This window comes from Pongo pygmaeus, chromosome 2 (genome assembly GCF_028885625.2).
Source record: "Pongo pygmaeus isolate AG05252 chromosome 2, NHGRI_mPonPyg2-v2.0_pri, whole genome shotgun sequence".
Taxonomy (NCBI): Eukaryota; Metazoa; Chordata; class Mammalia; order Primates; family Hominidae; genus Pongo; species Pongo pygmaeus.
This window is the reverse complement of record NC_085930.1, coordinates 39,767,571-39,790,076: the sequence shown is the minus strand read 5'-3', so window position 1 is coordinate 39,790,076 and position 22,506 is coordinate 39,767,571. Positions and strand designations below refer to the sequence as shown.

General features: G+C 38.5%; 1 protein-coding gene and 1 long non-coding RNA gene across 3 annotated transcripts in view; both read left to right on the top strand.

The window, feature by feature from the left end:
- The window catches only part of LOC134739150 (uncharacterized), a 125,200-nt gene extending 108,300 nt beyond the window's left edge, over nucleotides 1-16,900 (top strand). The window contains exons 3-4 of one of the 2 annotated variants that reach the window (XR_010125671.1): nucleotides 14,554-14,640; nucleotides 16,682-16,900. This is a non-coding gene — a long non-coding RNA (uncharacterized LOC134739150). The remainder of the gene's footprint in view (nucleotides 1-14,553; nucleotides 14,641-16,681) is intronic. The other variant, XR_010125670.1, reaches the window with a different exon arrangement.
- Nucleotides 16,901-19,618: 2,718 nt separating this feature from the next.
- LOC129033816 (tyrosine-protein phosphatase non-receptor type 11-like) lies at nucleotides 19,619-21,976 on the top strand. Its single transcript, XM_054482849.2, is given in 2 exon segments — nucleotides 19,619-20,527; nucleotides 20,838-21,976. Coding segments are annotated over 2 exon segments (1,779 nt in total). The 5' UTR covers nucleotides 19,619-19,689; the 3' UTR covers nucleotides 21,779-21,976.
- Nucleotides 21,977-22,506: the final 530 nt, after the last annotated feature.

The following is a 22,506-nucleotide window of genomic DNA, read 5'->3' as shown; positions in this document are numbered from 1 at the left end:
TTCCACTACCCGAATGCTGATGATATACAAATCTTTTTCTCCATCATAGAACTTAGTCATGGGTACAAGAAGTACATTAAAAATATGCACCTCCTGCTACTTTGATTAGGATGTTCTATGGGGCTTCTATATTCAACCCATCCAACAGAATTCATGATCTTCCCCTCCCTAAACATCTCCACTCAAAGTCTGTTCTTTCTTTTATATTTCCATTCTTGAGAAATGAAACCTCCATCTGCTGAGCTATTAAACCAGAAACATGAGAGTAATTACAGAACCTTCATATATAAGTGTTTAAATACTGTTGTTTCAACTGCCTAAATATCTCTTGAATTTATCTCTCCCCCAATATCCTCATTAAAGCTTCCATATTTCTCTGTCTTTTTTCCCATGAATTAGTAGAGATGCTCCCTGACCAGTTCACTTTCCTCCTGTCTTAGCTTCCCAATTTACCTTCCACAGGGCAGTCAGAATGATCTTTCCAAAGGCAAATCAGAATGTTTCCCTTCCTTGAGGAAAAACCCATCAATGTTTCTGCATTGATTTAGGATTATACTCCAAACTTTTTTATATGGTTCACAATGCTCCTGAGGGCCTAGAACTTTCCTGGTTTTAGCCCTGAAATTCTCGCCATCACAGACAAACCTCATTCCCTGGGCAAACTGCAATGGTTTATCGTCCCAGCTCAAAATATCTTTTTCGTTCTGGTCTTCTTGACTTGTCTTCAAGGTTCTGCTTAAGTTGATTTTTTCTAAAATCATATCCCAACCAATTTTTTCTCTAGCCTGAAATGTGTATACAGTGCTTGTATGTCCTCTAAGAAAAGGGATTATCATATTCTACTTTAATCTGGTCTTGCTATACTTTGTGCTTTTTAAAGAGAGATGCTCTATTGTTTTCATCTCTACATCTCAAACACATCTAGCACAGTGATTAGCACATAGCCATTGATAAATATTTGTTGTATGATATTAGAAAAACTCAGGGCATCCATCTTCATGCTGTATTCAATAAGTAACATACCTCTTTGCTGATTAACTTAGTATTTTCACATTTTTATTGTTTTCACTTTGAAGTACAATCTTTTATTTTTCCTCTTCTATTTTACTACTATTATTTAACTCAAAAATAGTGATTATTTTTCTTGTTCTCTTAGTAGATCCCCCCGTAATATGTTTAAATTCATTTGAACATTTCCTGCTTCTTCCATCCTAAAAGATTTAGGCGTGTTTGGAATAATTAAGAATATTTACAAAAAGGATTTCTTACAACACTTAGTGAGGACCAAAAAGGTACCGGGTTCTGTGAAACCTAAGTGTAAACTGAGGAATTTTGACTTCTGCCCTACAAAAATTTACAGTCCAGGTAGTAAAGCTGAACAGTGTAGCCTGAAAATCTATTTTAAAGCTGTTTTCCCCCAGTCCGAAGACATAACCTTGAAGCTTACTGCAAACCCCCCTTTTTTTTCTTCTCCTTAGTCTTAAAATATGGCCTTGGAGTGTACTTTCTTTGAAACACCATGTCCCTCCCTTTCCTGCCATACACTCCCTCACCTCCTGCACATTTATCTAACTGTATGCTTGTATCTAATTATGTGCTTACTTAGAAGTTCCAAAGGGCTAATCTTAAAACAGACGAAGCATAGAGACCCAGCTGCCAAATTCCAGAGATTACCTCAAGGCAGTTAGTCATCAACCTGGCCAGTGCTGAGATGACACCAGCCTGTGCTCCAGATGGCCCAAGGCTTGAGATAGCACAAAACATTCAGACCTTGGACTCAGCATCCCTCCCTCATGCCTCCCATTCCAAGTTCCCTTTTGTAAGCCCCTCTTCCCAGCCTAAAGTTTGAAGTGGTTCCTAGAGGCAAAAGCCAGCTGCATCCCCACTGTTAGCTTTAGAAAATAAAGTCATTTTCCTTTTCACTGCACTTCGTTCTTGTTACTGCTTTTGCAAGTGGTGAGTAGCTGAGCATGAGCTTGGTTACGAGGCAAGCATATGCTCTTAAGAATTTCATTTTAAAAAGCCCAAAATTATGAATATATAATCTAATGACCTGGGAATCTCTTCCTGTAATATACAAAATGTCTTTTAGGGATAAATAGAGGTGGGATATTTAGTTTCTTAGGTGCCAAACACAACCAAAAAAGGCATATTTGAAACAAAACTGAATATTTCCCTTTTCCTTTCATTGATTTGTTTTAAATTTTAGCTGCCCTGTTTTTAATTTTCAAGAGCTTCTTGTCTCTCATTATTCCTTTTAAATAGTATTCTGTTCTTTGTTACTGACGTAAATTCATTTCTCAGAGAATAGTAATGGCCAATTAAAAAAATGCTTTCTTATATCCTGCATTCCCTCTTTTTCCTTTGTATTCCTATTTTTTCTTTTTTCCCCTATTTCTAAATTTTTTTCTGCTGGAAATTTCTCTAAAACACTTGTGGCGGTCATGTTTGAAGATTGAGGCAATAGAAAGTTGATTGGAAGCTGCAGGCCAGGGGAACTTATTTGCTGATAATTTACAGGGTAGTCCAGGGGAACTCAGCTCTTTCATTAGAAGCCTTCAAATTTGGCGTGTCTTTTCTTTGGGACTATTTGATTTATTCTAGGGAGGCATCCTCTCATATACTATCTTGGGGTGGGGCTTTAAGCCCAGCTCTAGCATTCTATAAGCAGGGAGGAGGAAGGAGGCTGAGGCTGGATCTACTATTCACTGTGAAACTGCTTATTCAGTCCTATTGTCAGCTCCATGTTCCCACCTTCCTGCCTTCTACTTAGGCCTGGTGCCCTAAATCTGAAGCCTTCAGATTCTGTCCTTTAAGAAAGCAGTAATGGTGGGGGTGAGATGTGAGAGGGATAACCACCAAGCTGCCAAGGATGCAAGGATGGTTGAGAGTGGCCTATAGATTTTTTTTTTTTTTTGACAGTCTCGCTCTGTCACCCAGGCTGGAATGCAGTAGCGTGATCTTGGCTCACTGCAACCTCTGCCTCCCAGGCTCAAGCAATTCTCATGCCTCAGCTTCCCAAGTAGCTGGGAGTACAGGTGCACCCCACTACCTTTGACTAATTTTTGTATTTTTTGTAGAGACGGAATTTTGCCATGTTGGCCAGTCTTGTCTCAAACTCCTGGGCTCAAGTGATCCACCAGCCTTAGCCTCCCAAAGTGCTGGCATCAGGTGTGGGCCATGGTACCCAGCCTGATCTAATATTTTCACATAAAGAATTTTAATTAATGCCTCTGGTTATAATCATATACATCTTACTCCTATTTGAACTATTTTGATAGTTCAAATCCAGAGTCTTTCAAGGAATCCTCTTTGTAGAATACTCTGTTCATACTTCTTTCATATATTAAGTCTGTTACTAATCCTATATCTGTTTTCTATCTTTTAAAAAATTATTGAAGTCTTTCAATTTTGGTAGTCTTATATTATTTTCTTCTCCTTGGAACTTGTACCTTTTATATTTTAATTCTCATATTGTTATTTGGGGAAAATTTCAGGACAGAGAAGATGTACATATTCAATCTACTGTTGTTTCAAAGAAATTTATTATGCCTTTGTTTTCTAATTTTCCTTTGCCACATTCACTGGTTATGTGAAGAACATACTCTACTACTTATTCCTTCTAAAGCAATGACACTTTAAATTTGTCCTTTCCAGTCACTGTTTAAGTGCAATGAGTGTGTTGTTGGCAATATAAGGCAACATGTTTATAGAACACGGCCTATAGATGAACGAGAAACTAATCTTCTTTAGAAATTCTAGAAAAAATCAACTTGCAAATATATCTAATCACTAAAAGCATGTTCTGTGCATATAGTCTTTATTTACTAGTTATCAAAGGGTTATTTTCATGCAAAATAAAAATATACCAATAAAAGCCTTAAAACTTTGGAGAGCTGATTTTCTACTTCATGTTTTTTTTTTGAAATGTCAGACATGACTAAGGAGTGAGGTCTTTTTCTTTCCTTTCTGTATAGATATAAAACCCCCTTTCGATCTCCTGGTTTTGTTGATTTTGTTCCCTATTTTTTTTTTTTACTTTCTATTGCCTGCACTCTGGTCAAATCACCCTCACCACTCACTGGCTGTAATGAAAATGGCAAATACCTTCCCTGCAGCCTGTCTTCCCCTAGCCCAGCCTGTTCTTCACACTGCCATCATAATGATGTTTTAAAGACAATTATAATCATAATCCTAGAGCAGAGATTGTTAACCTGAAATCATCCATGGTTGATCAACTTTATAAGTCTGTGAATCCCTTACATTATAGACAAAAAATAGTGTTTATGATTATTTTATTTAGGGGAGAAGCCTAGGTATTTCATCATATCCTTGAAAGAGTCTGTGACACCTCCAACTTTTAAAAATCACTCCACAGAGAATCAAGTTGATGAATAACGATGAGAATAGCCGATGATCTCAACACACATGACTACCAAAATCTCTATTATTTTCCTGGAAACATGATTACTAGAAATCTAAATGGCATCTGTGATTGATTGGTATCCTCTTCCCCCCACGTAAGAGTGGCAGAAGAATGACTGTTAGCCAAGTGTCTGTCAAAATGAACTACAAATATATTCATTAGAAAACAGGCTGTTAAAATGGATCAGGTATAAATATGTTTTGCATATCACAAAAAGACACCTAAATTAAGGAAAGCTGTGAAAGAGCAGATAGCCATTTTTCAATTATATATTACCAATGTGGCATTTTTTGATATCTTAGTCAGTAATTCGAAGGTCTAGAAATGCCATATGTGCCTATGTAATTTGGGGTCACTGCTTTTGATACAGGCAGTGAGTCTAGAAATTTCTACCTCACTCAGAACAATCATGCTATGACTTTTTCCTGCTTGTGCAATTACCAAGATTTCACACCATTTAACACTTTTACGTTTATGCACATGAATATTTACAGGGAAATAGACTTGGGCATTAAAAAAAAAAGTCATTCAGCTTCCTTGACTTCATCAGGTTGTTTGTGGAGAGGCTATTTCACAAGCACACAAGCTACAAATCAAAGGTATATGACACCTTTTTATATTATCAGGCAACATGGTGATGAAAAAAATGAAATGGAGTTTGTGAATTTTATTACTCCGGGTGACAATTTAATATGTGGGTGATTGTGTGCAGCTCCCAAATGAGATTTGTTGCATCCTCAGAACTGCATAAAATGTCTAAAGAGAGGGGCAAGCTTCCACGCCATATATAGACAGACTCATTGGATCTCCCGAGGAAGTCAGATTGGAAACTTGTAAGTCCACAGTCATTCACAGACGATAAAGTATGTGAAGTGGGGAGCAGGAAGAGGCCGTGCTTGCATGAAGAATTTTAATGACTTAACATTTCTTCTCTTCTTATTAATTTTAGTGTAGGGAGGGCAGTGAGATAAGGAAGTCATCAGTCTTGCATATGTCTTTTTCTGCTACAGATGGTACAATTGTTGATTTGGTACAAGCATCATACCAAATATGTATGCAGGAAGCCAAAAAATAGAATCAAATCAAACATGATTTTATAGTTGTTATTATTCCTAAAAATATCTGTGCTCCTGTAGGCATATGTTTTAGATAGGAGAATGCTATTGGAATTTCTGGTCTCTGCATTGAGGGGCTGTTGGTCTTTTGGAAAGATGTGCTCATTGAATGGGACAAGCTTGCTCCAAGAGGCATTGCTAGGGCTGCTCCCAGACCTACCTGTGATTCAAGGCTGTGCTTCTCCTGTGCACATGAGACAGGTGAGTTATGTTACTTGCTAGGTAAGAAGGAGGGGAGGAGATAAGTTACCTGAAATCATCTGATGCATTATTATCCCCTTCAGTATGGACATAATGTCAGAAGAGGATCACTGAATCAGATAGGATAAAGCATTCTTTCGACCTCCCTACTGGGGGCTTATCTGTCCTGTTGTGCTGTACTTCTGTGCAGGTGGAAACCAGATGAACTCAAACCACTTGTCTGATTAAATGGGCCAACTGTTTCAGTCATTGCCCAAATAAATGGTGTTTCTGTGCCAACTTTCATGTGTATACTTTGGAGGAAATTGTTACTTCATATTCTAATCTCGTCTTTTTCATAGGAGCCTTAGAAGTATTGGAAAGCTGTTTTGAAATCCTTTTTAAAAGCTAAGATTGAGACTCACAATTTTTTTCCTTTATATAGGTATTCTCAGTTTAAATTGCTTTACATTTTTACTTTTTCGTTTCACAAATAGAAAGTAATTTATTTTGTTCCTCTTTGAGGGTGCTAAAATAGGATCACCGATTAGAAACTGATAACCACCCACTTGAGCCAGAATTCCTATCTTCTTATGAAACAGCGCTAAAACATTTGATGTAAAATTCCTCAGTATTTTTCAGATCAGACCGTCATTCATTTAAAAAATTTACCTACCTGTGAAAGATCAGAACCTGTACTTTCAGGCTACTATTCCCTTATTAAATCAGTGAGCAAATGCCCTTAAAAGGGACATTCAATTGAAATAAAAAAGAACATTATTTGAGTGCCTGTTGTATGTCAAGCCCCTTGAAAAGCACTGGGGAGAAAAAAGCAAATATTATAGCATATAGGAAAGTAAGTAAAGATATTTAACAAACGACACTAACACAATGTGATAAGTGCTGTGATAGGGAATTTGGCTCTGTGATTTCAGTGTCAGTGGATTTCTTATTCAGTTAATCTCATCTGCCAAAGAAAATATTTTTGTAATGAGGAAATGTCACCTCTGTTCACCATTGGAAATTACTATTTATCAAGTTGTCATTTACTTGGATAATGTTATCAGGTATTGTCTAGCAGATAATATAGAGGGAAAATAGAACTATCTTCAATAGAGCCCCCTTTGACTTGTAAACTATGATACTCATAATGTTTAGTGCATGCTGTATATTTAGCCTCCTGCCCATCTGGTCTTTTGTTGAGGGACTGAACAATTGGTTTCCATAAGATCCAGTATTAATGAGAGCCCTCATTGTGGTTATTTTTATTACTGTCTTTCTTGAGCCATTTTTTTTCCAAATGAGAATATTTACTGGGTACAAATGTAATTGCTTCAGAGATTTCCAGAAAAGGTGCTAAATTCACCCTTATCCCAAAGCTGAATTTTAGTTGATCTTTTTTCCTCACCGACTTTTTCAGTTTTGTTTTTCACCACTTACAAATAAGAATCAGTTGCATGTTCCAATCCTGGAGGTCTGTGAGTTTCCAAACTCTGAAGAAAGGGGCAAGAAAGGAAGAGTTAGGGATGTTAGAAGAGTTAGAAGAGTTACGAATGTTCCTATGTGCCTTCCATCTGTCTTATACCTGCTGTGTGAGGAGCGGACGCCAACACCCAAAGCCCTGGACAAAGACTTCCTCCACAGTCACTTTCCTCTGACCCACAGGAACCTCCTTGGCTCCTCTCCCTCTTGTCTTCACAGCTTGACTTCCCCTTGTCATCTTGCCCTGTTAGGATTTGGCACCCTCAGAGCTGCTCTGGAAACCCCATAGGGCCTGTCTCTGGCACTTGTACTACTCCACTCGCTCTCAGTAATGTGAGCGTGAGTTGCCTCGTCCCCTTGCCTAGCCCTTCCATAACATGGCTGGAAAGTCTTGTATGTGCTGTCCCCAAAACAGATGAGACAATGTTGACCCAACAGAAGGAGCATGGTCACCTAAGTCCCGGTGGGGGGTGGGGGGTGGGGGGAGGCCGGTGATGGGGAAGCGCACAGTGAAGGAGGCCTTGGATTTGGTGACAAAACTCATTTTGGGAGCCTGGAAGCTCTCTGGAACTGGACACAAACTCTTGTCTCTGTAGTTTGCTTACCCAGGGAACTTGGGTAAGAGCTAGTGAATAACTCATATAAGTATTATATGACATTAATAAGTAATATCGTTTAGCCTGAGTTTTTGATACAGTTTTCAACTGCGTGATGTTCTAACTCTGTCTGAGTTTCACAGACTTATTTCTCCAGAGTAAATTGACTTATTCTTCTGAGCAGAGCCCAGGTAGCCTAGTTATCTTAACTGTGAGGAACTGATAGAGCTCTCTGTCTCCTTGGGAAATGTTTAAAAATACATAAAGCAAAATTATATCACCTTAAGAACATTATGAGTTTAAAAGCATGCAGCCAGCCCTGCCAAATTTTCCTCTGCCTTTGAGAACTGGAATAATTATTATAAGTGCAGACAAAAGTAAGTTTCTCTTGCAGGCAGATTTTTGTGATTGCACTCTGGACTTTCGTCCAGAATTCTTTTCAGTTTCTTAGGAAAGCTAAATGAAATTGCTGCAGTAAGGCCAGAGGGGGGCACCAAATAATCGTGATTGATAGAGTGGTTTGGCTGAGCATTTGCGGGAGGCTCAGGCATCAGGCCTGTGAGCTTCTGTGTCTGTTTTGAGCATTTTGGGCATAAAACATATTGAAGTCTCTTTGTTTACGGAATCGTCGTCAAGCCAGGAGCTGACACCCGAGCTTCAGTGGCCCAAAACGTACTCAGCTAATGGGGAAGCAGCAGTTGGCAGGATCTGTGGTTGTAAACATTTTAGAAAAATTTCTTCACTCTTTTTAGCTCCTTCCTTATTTCACTTATCAGAGTTGAATTGTGGAAAGAACTGAGAAACAAACTCTGCCATGCTCTTGGAAGGCGAGAATGCAGAGATGGGTCATTCTTTCTGAGACAGAGGAATTATTGGCGGTTTTCTAGCATTAATTGTTCTTGATAAATTGCTGAAATATCTATTTGGTCTTCAGGAAACTGGGGAGCATTCAATACCATTTAAAGTGTTTCTGCATTATTGGCTATTTCAGAAAAGTTGGCTTCCTCTGCTGTACTTCCTAAAGCCAGATTTCTAAATTCAATACAACTTTCAAAGCTATTCTATTACAATTGTTGCAATTTATCTAGTATGGAAAAGTAGTGTTTCATGCTTCTTGGTAGTTACTACTCCTTGTGATCCGTAGTTTGCTTAGATGTCCCTATTTATAGTGAATTAATTTAGGGCAGTGGGCAGGGGCCAGGGCAAAGGAGTTGGAATGTCCTCTATTCAACTGAGGAGGGTCTAGGTACGCTTACTTCATTCTTTGTCAATACATGATGGATTCTAAGTCTTCTAGCAGAATACGTGTGCACAGAAAAGTGATTAATTATGATCATGTCAAATTTGAGACTAAGTCCTGAACTATAATCTGTCACCTCAGTTTTCCTTTTAGACTTTTTGTATAGTTTAGGAATATTTCAAAAGTGTCCTTTGACCATTTCTTTTCGTAAAGCAAAATCTGTGATCATGGGGTTACACGACAAGTAAATTGATGCACACAGAACAATGCTGACTCAGGGAGACAGAGGCTGTGAGGGTTCTTATAAATGCTGACCCCTTCATATGCCGACATGTTCACTTAGTGTTTACGAACTTGAGCTCCGGAGCCAGACTACTTGGGTACTTGGGTAGGAATGACGGCCCTACGACTTATTATCTATTGACTTTGGCAAGTTACTGAGCCTCTGTGTGCCTCAGTTTCCTCATCCATAAAGTGGAGTAATGGTAGTATCTTAGAGTTAGCCTGAGAATTAGATGAGTTATTATATGTAAAGCAGTTAGAATAGAACCTGGTGTATACTACTTCATAAGTACATGCTAAATAAATGTTTTAGGCCAGGCAGGGTGGCTCATGCCTGGAATTCTAGCACTTTGGGAGGCCGAGGTGGGTGGATTGTCTGAGCTCAGGAATTCAAGACCAGCCTGGGCAAAATGGTGAAACCCAGTCTCTACTAAAATACAAAAAATTAGCTGGGCGTGGTTGTGTGTGCCTGTAATCCCAGCTACTTGGGAGGCTGAGGCACGAGAATTGCTTGAACCCAGGAGGTGGAGGTTGCAGTGAGCCAAGATCATACTACTGCATTCCAGCCTGGGTGACAGAACTAGACTCTGTCTCAAAAAAAATAAAAAAAGTTTTAAAGGTGATATAAAACCTATTATGTCAGTCCTATAGAATTTTTCCAGAGAAATTTACCATCAGGTGATTTTTATATGGGCATATATTGACTTAGTTGTTTCCTGTGCCTAGCTTCCTGGCTGGTATCTTAGGACCCTGCTGTTCTTTTATGCCTATAGAAACCTTTGGCCAGACGTGGTGGCTCACGCCTATAATCCCAGCACTTTTGGGGGCCGAGGCGGGTGGATCATGAGGTCAGGAGATCAAGACCATGCTGGCTAACACGGTGATACCCCATCTCTACTAAACACACACACACACACACACACACACACACACACACACACACACATACACACACATAAATTAGCCGGGCATGGTGGCGGGCACCTGTGGTCCCAGCTACTCAGGAGGCTGAGGCAGAACAATTGAGTGAACCTGGGAGGCGGAGCTTGCAGTGAGCCAAGATTGTGCCACTGCACTCCAACCTGGGCAACAGAGCGAGACTTCGTCTCAAAAAAAAAAAAAAAAAAAAAAAAAACTTTTAAGAGACAAGAAATAGAACAATCAAAATCTTGTACAAAGATCATATTACAACCGACTCTTCAACATAATTTATTTAACAAACATTCATATAGCACTTACTATGTGCCACACACTGTTTTAAACGCTGTACAAATATTAACTCATTTAATCCTCATTATAACAGAATACTTGTTGAATTTCAATTAAGTGATGTGGGAAAATCCTGTAGCCTGGTGTCTGACATGATAATCCTTTAATAAATATTTGTTGAAGGAATGAATAGCTGTGAGTGACTCAATCAATCAGTCTATCTTGTTTGGCTAACAAAAAAAGCAAACAATACACCAGGATGTTATATTAAGTGGCCTAGTGTGTTCTCAGAAACTGGAAACAATTGAGACTCTTTATCCACAGCCGTATTCAGTTTGTACTGAAGGGACTAAAGTGGCCTAAATGTTCCTGTTCCTTTCTGAATATTAAGTCACTTGCTATTTTGATATTAAGCTTAGATGTTTAGATATCATAGAATTGGTAAAGTCTTGGTGACTTGTAGGCTGTTACATTCAACTTATATTGAATATCTTAGTGTACCATTCTAAATTTCCATTTTTATCTTTATTTTGGATTTTGAGCAGACAGTATTATGATTCTGTTTAAGACATGAATTCATGCCAGTTTTCCTACACTCTTTCTATTGCATTCTTTTGTTTTAATCTTGGAGAACATATTTGCATCATGTTTCTTAATTTGTCACAGCCTGAGAAGTGACGTTATTGAATGACAGTAGGAGCTTGAATATTGTGCTTTGAAATGCCATTGAGGATACCATTATTCACGTGACAGCCCTGAGAAGATTAGCAAATAACTACTTAACATTTTATAATGCTTTATCGTCATAAAAATCCACATATTAAACTTGAGGAATAAATTACTTAAAAATATATCATTTCTATTCAAACACCATTTGGAAAAACTTGAGAGATAAATACCAGTTTTTAATGAAGCTACAATAAATGTTTTTATTCACCATGTTATTGCTCCAGCCAATTGTAGATTATTTTTATAATCACTAAATTAGCTGCATTTAGCCTTAAACCTACTTGTTGAAACACAGTTAACGTGATAGAAGAGAACCAATGTAATAACAGTCTAAGACTTCAATAGTCTCTGTGCCTGTCTCTCTTTTCTCTTCCTTTCTAGGTACCAGTTGAAATGATCTCTTCCTAATCTATGACAAGTATCTGGGAATGTGGAATTTAATGTAATTATTATTATTATTTTTTGAGATGGAGTCTTGCACTGTCACCCAGGCTGGAGTGCCGTGGCGCGGTCTTGGCCCACTGCAACCTCTGCCTCCTGGGTTCAAGCGATTCTCCTGTGCTCACCACCACGCCCAGCTAATTTTTTTTTATTTTTCGTGGAGATGGAGTTTCACCGTATTAGCCAGGATGGTCTCGATCTCCTGACCTCGTGATCCGCCTGCCTCGGCCTCCCAAAGTGCTGGGATTACAGGCGTGAGTCACCACGCCCGGTGGAATTTAGTTTTTAAAAATGAAAGTGTGGAGATGTGGTACTGAAGGGCACGTGGAAAAGAGTGGGTACCTTTCCACGAGGAGCTCAGGTCCCTTTGGTGGCTATGAAGAAGTGGAGAGGAAAGATCAAATCTGCAACCTCTTATCTCTGAAATTAGATATTGTTGATCCTGCCAGAGTAGACATGGGATTGTGTGCAATTCCTGGTTTCAGGGAAGTCAACAAATCTTCTGAAGTTACGATGTAGTTAAAAATAACAGTTGAGGAGTGAGATTGCCCTGTGCCTCATCCAGTGGTCAGAGGTGTAAGGTGGGTTGAAGTTTATAAATTGACAGTCAATAAAATCTGTCCCAACCCCGGCAAGTAATTGGCAGGCTTGAAGCCTGAGAAGAAGCTATTTAAGTAGACCCTAAAAATTCTAGTGCAACTTTGACACCCCTGTTTGGGTATAGTTCTGGGATAGAGGCGGAGGGGTGCTCTCCTGACTGCATGTTGGAGGTTTTTGATGGGATTAGGGGCAGAGTGATGAAAAGATGACATTATTGGTAAGTCCAGATTTCAGTTGTGAACTGATACTTCAAGTTTTGGTAGTACTGACAGTGGACAGCCCCTCAATAGGATGAACAGGTTTCTGATAGGGACTGTGACGCCTTCTAGCTTTAAATAAGACATCTGAATTCTGTCTCCAGAGATAAGAGGCACAGACTGTTGGTCTTAGATACTAGGATTCCGGGATATTACAGAATGGTAGTATGCGGCGGGCTGTCTGGAAGAAAGACACTGGACTTGTTTAGTTTGGTTATAATCTTGTCCGTGTCAGTATTTAATAAACATTCAGGTGGCTCAACAAATTTTATGGAAAAAATATTGCATGACAGTAGGAGCTTGAATATTGTGCTTTGAAATACCATTGAGGATGTCATTATTCATGTGAGAGTCTGTGGAGTAGGAGCCTCAAGTTCAGATTACCCATTCGTATATCCACTCCCACACATACATATTCAAACATGCCGTAAATTCTCATTTACTGCCTTCTGCCTCTTTTCCTTCCAGAATGAAGGAATCTCTTGACGAATGTGCCCCCTCCTGGCCCTCACCCCTCACATCCCTATCAAGCCAGATTGGTCCCCTCAGCCTCCCTGAACTTGCCTTGTTCATCATCATCCTAAAATACTTCTCATGCTATTTCTCTTACCTGGTTGTTCTCAGCTTTCTCTTTTTGCTTCTGCGAATATTATCCATTCTTTAAAGTTGAATGACCCTTCTTTGGCTACTTTTCCAAGCTTGTGCCCTTTCTACAACTTCATCTGTCTTAATAGATTGAAAACTTCTTCAGAGTAAGGGCCACGTCTTTGTTTTCTTCTTTGCTATATTCTGTGTACTGTACCCACTCTGGTGATGTGTGACTATAAGCCAGGTAATGAAAAATCCTATTTTTGCAAAAAGGAAAGTTTTGCTTAATCTGCTTTGTATTCTCTAAATAAACTTAGCCACTGCCTTCACAAATTACAGATTGCTTCTGATAAGTTCATTTTTAAAAATGGTATCAAAAGTCCCCTTTTGTTTTGTTTTACATTTATCCCCTTGAAATTCTCCTTGACTGTAATCATGGTCAAAGACTTGAAATAGTTGGAAGTTTCCTCAGGTGGACAAAGGTGCTGAGATTAGATGTTCTAAAACATAACTTCAGTCATTAAGGCCATAATCTGAATTAAGTTTCCTAGTAAATTACTGAAGAATGCTTATTTAAGTCTTCTGATCACTGTACCTTGTTATGTATCAAGATATCACTTTGTATCCCATGAATATGTACAATTATTATTTGTCAATTAAATAAAAATTTTTAAAACACACATAAAAATAAAGTTATCTGAAAGCTATTAATTTAAAACTGATCCAATTAGACAGATGTATCACTGCAAGCTACAGTGCTCAAATTTATGATATTAATAGTGAAATAATTTACCGTTACAATATATTTAAGCTCCCTGGAACCTTAATGTCAAGCATATTGTTAGGCACACATAGTAGGTTCTCAATAAATATTTGGTGAAAAATTGATATATTTTAATGTATGTATATTTGAGTGAGCTATTTCTGTTTTTGGTGTCCTGTCCTGATTTATAATGAAATCTCTCAATCTAGATTATTTTGGCACATTGCCAAACATAATGTAATGAAATAGAAAATTCTGTTCATACTAATTTATGACCAAATCTAAAACCTCTTTGAAATTAGTAGAGGTGCCTTTGTCTTCACAGAGCTTGGAAGACAATGAACCATTTTTCACAGAGATTATATTTAGTTATTTTCTTTTTGTAACTATTTTAGCACAAACTGGCAAACAACTACATCAGCATTATCATCTTTATCCTGTATTCATGAACATTTAAATTAAATTAGTATTCTTTAGGTTACATATGACATAACTTAAATTTTTTTCTGGATAAATGGTTATTTTTATAGTTGCATTATGGACTTTGGCCTTATTCAAAGAATACATAATTTAAATTCCAACAAGCTTTTAAAACATTTTCTTCTAAGCAATGCCTGCAAATTAGTCTTTTCTTTCCCTTTTTAGACTGGGGCCGTGGCTGAGATGTCACATGGGAGATAGGATCACAAATTTCTGTTGTATCTGGATGGAGATCAGCAGGAGGATCTATGGGTGAGAAGAAGCACAGTTACAGATGGATTCTAGAGCCTGCTTGCTGATACAGGCTTGCAACTGTGGACTTTATAAGCTTAGTTTTTAATCTGCTATCAGCTAGCATAATACCATAAATGCATAAGAAACTAAGTATTCAGTCTTAAGAGAAATGCTACCTTGACCTGACCCTTTCTCCAAATAAATTCACAAAATATCTCATCCTCTAGGATGCCAGACAGAAATACCAGTTGCAATGTTTTGTTGCATAAAGTTTATTCTAATTTAGTGGCATATAAAGTCATCATCTTGCTTGAACAAACATCTTATTAAATTGAGCATGTCTTTTATCCCATGAAATGAAATTAATTTTGAGATAGTTATTTTTCAGTAGGAAATTTATTGAGTTGATAGAAAACAAGTTATATAGTCTTCCAAAGAATATGTTACATCCATTTGCATTTTGTTTTTCTTCAGCATTGTTTGGTTTTTAGAAAATCTTGTAAGCTAAATATACTAACGTAGAAATTGAAAGAAAATAATCAGAGATAGAGCAGTAAATTTGCAGATAAAGATTATTCTTAAAACAAATGTTCACCATAGTTTTATTTATATAAAAAATCCCAAACTACCCAAGTCTTCAAATAATAAAGACACTGTTAAAAAACTGTTACCTTTCCATTTATGGATTATTAGGTAGACTTTAAAAATATTTTAAAAGATGTTTTAAAAGACTATGCCATTTTCCCTAATGTAAAAACAAAGTAAAAGACCATGACAAACCCCCAGAAAACCAACCTGTATATTCAATGTACCAACCAATTGCATATACACTAGAATTTTTGTTTGTAAATAGACGAGTGTGCATAAGACAATATGTTAAAGTACAGACACTTCCTACCTAATACAGATTGAATTCTTACTATGTATTCCGTTCCCACTATACTCTAGGCTCTTGGCTAAGCACTTTAAGGGCCTTATCACATTTAATACTCACAGGAGCACAATAAGATTGTTCCAGGCAAGCCAGAAAATCACACTATCAGAAACTGATTTGCTGGGTGAATACTTTCAGATCATTTTGAAGTTGAAAATCACAGGCAAACACTTTGAAGCCATGTCAGTTGTGTATTGGAAGGAATTAAACATGCAAATGTAATGAGTGCAATAGATTTTAAGAGTGTGTTTTTTCGGAGGTGATGCAGTAATTGCTGTGGTTGGGACTGTCTCTTGAAGTGGAAACTAGACAAGTAGGTTTAGACATTAAAATTCCTAACAGTGGTTTGCTCCCTCTGTAGCCTTGGATAGAGCACCTGTCCCTTAACACATTAGAGCTCCCATAAAATAAACTGCTTTACCACAGCTAAAAGGAACAGTCTCTTTGATGGAACTTGAGCTACAGTTATGGTGGTTTTCCACTAGGTACTTCAAAGAGGACATCCTTTCCTGAAGAACAGAAGAACCTGAAATGTTTGGAGCCTAAGGTTTCTAGGATCTTCTTTTGCCCATTTATTGCCCTCCTCCCATCAACCACACTGACATTTGAAGGGTTAAAGAGTGGTGTTGCATAAGGGTTTGCACTAGGGAGCCCATTTTCTCCTGAGAATTATTATATTACTTTATGTTGCCAAGACATACAAATGAAGAATAACTGGTTTTAATACATAGAAGAATCAGGCTTGTTTTGCTTCTTTAAGAATAATACATAAAAATTGGTGGCCATTTATTTTTGCACGTAAGGAAAATAAAATGCAGAGAAGACTGTAATTTCCCTAAAGTCACACATCTACTGCATGAGAGACAGAGTCAGAATTTCAACACAGGTCTGTCTGGCTTCAAAGACCTTGGTTATTTCAGTAGTGGGACCATAGATCATATTTCTTCCTTTAAAAAATATTTCCTCTGTATTTTTCTAGATCTTAGATGATGATATTGCTTTTATAATTAAGCAATACATGTTATGAAAATAGAAATAAAATATTTTTATGTAAGCTGAAGAAATGAGAAAAGAGATTTTTCCTGTTAAGGAAAAACAAGTTCCTGTTCTTCTTTTCTATTGTAGACTGTTTGCTGTGATTGCACCTGCCATCTTATGCAGAAATGACCTGAAAACAGACTGAAACAACGTGTTCTACAGCCTGAAAATATCTACCTTGACTTACAGTTTCATTAATGCTGGTGTGATCAGACTGGACAAAAATTAGCATATGTTATTAACTAATCTAATTCAAGTACCAATTCTTAATAGAAACATAAAACAATAAAAGCAATTCAGAAAATATTTACTATTTGATTTCTTCAACCTCCAAACAGGCTTGTGCTTAGCTGTAGAAACTTGAATATATACAAATCTACATGGATAGAATTCTTAGTCTTCTTTGGGCCAGGTTTGTTAGCCCCTTGAGAAAGGAAACTAAAGTTTTGGAATATATTTTTATTCATGAACCTGGTCTCTTTAAGACTTCTGAGGAAAAGAGCTGCTGGGCAGATGAGTAGAATATGTTACTACTGTTCTGACATGTCTACCCATCAAAACTAGCTGATACAGTACACTTTAATGACCCTTCTATAGTCAAAACTGACATTGACATTGACATTAACAGAAAAGATTTGGGACAAAGAACTGTGTTCATGCCGCAAATCAGCCTCAAACTTCACCACAAGCTGCAGATTTTATGCTACTGTATTCTGCTTAAGCACATATTTGTATTTATGTAAATCAAATGATCCTTTAATACTTAAGGACTTTATTCTGGGTGAGTTAGAATCACACTGTTTTGGCAGGAAAACTCTTTGATAGGAAAAACTGTATGGCTTGATGATTTAAGAGCTAAAAGTAGCCAAATCAGGAACTACTGAAATTCTTCAGTACCTGTTAGAATATCTCCTATTTGAGCCATGTTTGTAAATGATGTTCAAAGGCATTTCAAAAGCATGTAAATTAAAAAAACAATTCACTTGATTCTGCTATGGTTTAAATATATATGTCTCTCCAAAATTCGTATGTTGGAACTTAAACCCCAAAGTGATGGTGTTAAGAGGTGAGGGCTTTGGGAGTTATTATAATTAGGCCAGGAGGGCTCTGTCCTCATGAATGGGATTAATGCCATTATAAAGGAGACTTCAGAAAGCTGCCTGGCCTTTTTCTATCTCTTCTGCCCTGGAAGTACACAGCATTCATCCCTTTTGCCCTCCCACCTTTTGCCATGTGAAGATGCAGTAACATGCAGTCACCATCTTGGAGGCAAGAGCGCAGCTCTCACCAGACACTGAATCTACCTGCACCTTGATCTTGGACTTCCCAGCATCCAACTATGAGAAATAAATTTTTATTATTTATAAATTACCCAATCGCAGTATTTTTTTATAGCAGTACAAACAAACAGAGACAGGTTTTGACAGTCATATAAAATTTCAAGTACTTTTTAAAAAGAAAATTTAAATGTTGAATGATTGAAGATGGTGAAAGACTGGACACTGAGAAAACATGCGAGTAGGGGTTGTAGAAATGGAGTATTCAGAGACATAACTAATTTAAGCTATCTCTAGGACAGGGTTAAATAACAGAAAAATCAAATGGGCCTCTGACTGGTGGCGTGTTTTGTTTGGGTACTAAGGGGTAGAGTTGTATTAGTCCATTTTCATGCAGCTAATAAAGACATACCTGAGATTGGGTAATTAATTAAGAAAAAAGAGGTTTAACGGACTCAAAGTTCCACATGGCTGGGGAGGCTTCACAATCATGGTGGAAGGTGAAAGGCATGTCTTACATGGCGGCAGGCAAGAGGGAATGAGAGCCAAGTGAAAGCAGAAATGCTTTATAAAACCATCAGATCCTGTGAAGCTCATTCACTACCACAAGAACAGTGTGGAGGAACCACCTCCATGATTTAATTATCTCCCACCAGTTCCCTCCCACAACACATGGGAATTATGGGAGCTACAGTTCAAGATGAGATTTGGGTGGGGACACAGCCAAACCATATCAAGAGTGTTCAGCTTTAAAGAGTGCCTGAGAGTATGGGTCCAGGAGTTTGGACATCCACAGCTATTGTGACTCTTGGCATAAATTGATAACTTTCAAAATTAAAAGAATTCATCTTAAACTGTTAGTTCCTCTGAAATTCCAGCAAAATACTCAGGTTTGAGAATTTCTGACCACTGCCTATTAGCTTTAGGTTAATAACTAGAAGATAATTAGGCTAAGAGCTCTATCAGTTATTTTATATTTGGAGTGATAAATGTCAATATTTACATGTACGATTTAGGTCCTTTTGTGTGAATCTTTGCATTGTGGCAAATTGAGGAAGCCCTAGACATTTGGGATAATTGATTTGGATTGCTAGAAGGAGCCTTCCCTGTTTTTCACCACAAAAATATTGGTTATTTCCATGGCCTCAGTATCCCAGGAAAAACTGAATGAAATAGCTACAGGGAAAACTCCTAGGTTATTGCTTCTGTTGATTATTTAATCTTAGTAAATAGAATATTTGATAGAGATTTTAACTGATCAATGAGAGAAAATATTTTTTGTTCTGTATGAATACAACCTGATAATTCTACCAAAGCAAGAGTGGAATAAAAATCTTTCCACTGACACAGATAGTGGTGGATATGGGATGTAATACAGCAGAAAAGAAAAACACAGGCTCACAATGGAGATAACGCATAGCTGAGAGAAACTTTCCTAGGTAATGAGCATTTGCAGCTAAGATTTCCTAGGGTGTTTTGGAAGAAAACAACTGCCACAGAAATGCAGTTGGGAAAGACTATGTTGAAATTATGAATTTTGCCATTTGTAAAAACAGAACAAATATTATTTGTGAATTGTACTGAAAACATGGATATAAAGAAGTGATCATTGTGGGTGGAGGAGGAGCTAGCCAGGCCGGGGGGCGGCTGCACAGTCTCCAGGATCCCCAGGCCAGGAGTGGGGTCTGTGCATGACCGGCTGGCTCTGCCCCACGTCCAGTCCTGAGCAGGCCTCTCTTGGGCCAGCCCGATGTGACTGAGCCCAGCAGACCCTGAGCAAGGAGCAGGTCCATCGCGGAGCCAGAAGGCAGGAGGAAAATGACATCATGGAAATGGTTTCACCCAAATATCACTGGTGTGGAGGCAGAAAACCTACTGTTGACAAGAGGAGTTGACGGCAGTTTTTTGGCAAGGCCTAGTAAAAGTAACCCTGGAGCCTTCACGCTTTCTGTTAGAAGAAATGGAGCTATCACCCACACCAAGATTCAGAACACTGGTGATTGCTATGACCTGTATGGAGGGGAGAAGTTTGCCACTTTGGCTGAGTTGGTCCAGTATTACATGGAACATCATGGGCAATTAAAAGAGAAGAATGGAGATGTTACTGAGCTTAAATATCCTCTGAACTGTGCAGATTCTACCTCTGAAAGGTGGTTTCAGGGACACCTCTCTGGGAAAGAAGCAGAGAAATTATTAACTGAAAAAGGAAAGCATGGTAGCTTTCTTGTACGAGAGAGCCAGAGCCACCCTGGAGATTTTGTTCTCTCTGTGTGCACCGGTGATGACAAAGGGGAGAGCAATGACGGCAAGTCTAAAGTGACTCATGTCATGATTTGCTGTCAGGAACTGAAATACGATGTTGGTGGAGGAGAACGGTTTGATGCTTTGACAGATCTTGTGGAACGTTAGAAGAAGAATCCTATGGTGGAAACATTGGGTACAGTACTACAACTCAAGCAGCCCCTTAACACGACTTGTACAAATGCTGCTGAAATAGAAAGCAGAGTTCGAGAACTAAGCAAATTAGCTGAGACCACAGATAAAATCAAATAAGGCTTTTGGGAAGAATTTGAGACACTGCAACAACAGGAGTGCAAACTTCTCTACAGCCAAAAAAAGGGTCGAAGGCAAGAAAACAAAAACAAAAATAGTTATAAAGGCCAGGCGCGGTAGCTCACGCCTTGTAATCCCAGCACTTTGGGAGGCCAAGGCGGGCGGATCAAAAGGTCAGGAGATCGAGACCATCCTGGCCAACACGGCGAAACCCCCTCTCTACTAAAAATACAAAAATTAGCCGCGCGTGGTGGCACACCCCTGTAATCCCAGCTACTAGGGTGGCTGAGGCAGGAGAATGGCATGAACCCGGGAGTCAGAGGTTGCAGTGAGCCAAGATCACCACTGCACTCCAGCCTGGGCAACTGAGCGAGACTCCGTCTCAAAAAAAAAAAAAAAAAAGATACAAAAACAAAACATCCTGCCCTTTGATCATAGGGTTGTCCTACACAACGGTGATCCCAGTGAGACTGTTTCAGATTACATCAATGCAAATATCATCGTGCCTGAATTTGAAACCAAGTGCAACAATTCGAAGCCCAAAAAGAGTTACATTGCCACACAAGGCTGCCTGCAAAACACCGCGAACGACTTTTGGTGGATAGTGTTCCAAGAAAACTCCCAGGTGATTGTCATGACAATGAAAGAAGTGGAGAGAGGAAAGAGTAAATGTGTCAAATACTGGCCTGATGAGTATGCTGTAAAAGAATATGGCATCATGCATGTTAGGAACGTCAAAGAAAGTGCCACTCATGACTATAAGCTAAGAGAACTTAAACTTTCAAAGATTGGAAAAGGGAATATGGAGAGAATGGTCTGGCAATACCACTTTTGGACCTGGCTGTACCACGGAGTGCCCTGCGACTCCAAGGGTATGCTGCACTTCCTGGACGAAGTGCACCGTAAGCAGGATAGCATCATGGATGCAGGGCTGGTTGTGGTGCACTGCAGTGCTGGCATTGGCCAGACAGGGACGTTCATTGTGATTGATATTCTTATTGACATCATCAGAGAGAAAGGTGTTGACTGCGAAATTGATGTTCCCAAAACCATCCAGATGGTGCAGTCTCAGAGGTCAGAGATGGTCCAGACAGAAGCACAGTACCGATTTATCTATATGGCGGTCCAGCATCATATTGAAACACTACAGCGCAGGATTGAGGAAGAGCAGAAAAGCAAGAGGAAAGGGCACGAATGTACAAATATTAAGTATTCTCTAGTGGACCAGACGAGTGGAGATCAGAGCCCCCTCCTGCCTTATACTCCAATGCCACCCTGTGCAGAAATGAGAGAAGAGAGTGCTAGAGTCTATGAAAATGTGGGCCTGATGCAACAGCAGAAACATTTAAGATGAGAAAACCTGCCAAAACTTCAGCACAGAAATAGATGTGGACTTTCACCCTCTCCCTAAAAAGATCAAGAGCAGACGCAGTAAAGTTTATGTGAAGACAGAATTTGGATTTGGAAGGCTTGCATTGTGGTTGACTACCTTTTGGTAAGCAAAATTTGAAATCATTTAAAAACCACTGTATTTTAACTCAACAATATCTGCTTCCCAATTACTCATTTCCTCAGATAAGAAGAAATCATCTCTACAATGTAGACAACGTTGTATTTTATAGAATACTGTTTTAAATTGAGGAAGCAGTTAAATTGTGTGCTATATTTTGCAGATTATGAGGATTCAAATTCTAGTTATAGACTTTTTTTTTCTTTTTATAACCTTAACCAGTTTAATTTTTTTTTTCATTGTGTGGGAAGATGAGAAGAAATGATTTGGGAAAATTAAGTAACAACATCCTAGAAAAGTGAGAACAATCTCATTTACCATCATATATTCAGTAGTGGATAATTCATTTTGATGGCTTCTATTTTTGGCTAAATGAGAATTAAGCCAGTGCCTGAGACTGCCAGAAGCTTACTGGTCTACCTTTGCATTGGCATTAAAGAGTCATAGAAAAAGAATCATGGATATTTATGAATTAAGAGGTGTGGTTTTTTTTTTTTTTCAGCTGATGACCAATTACAGTTCGGCTGTTGACTGAGAAGTTTGTGGTGGGAAAACGTTTGCCATATTTTCTT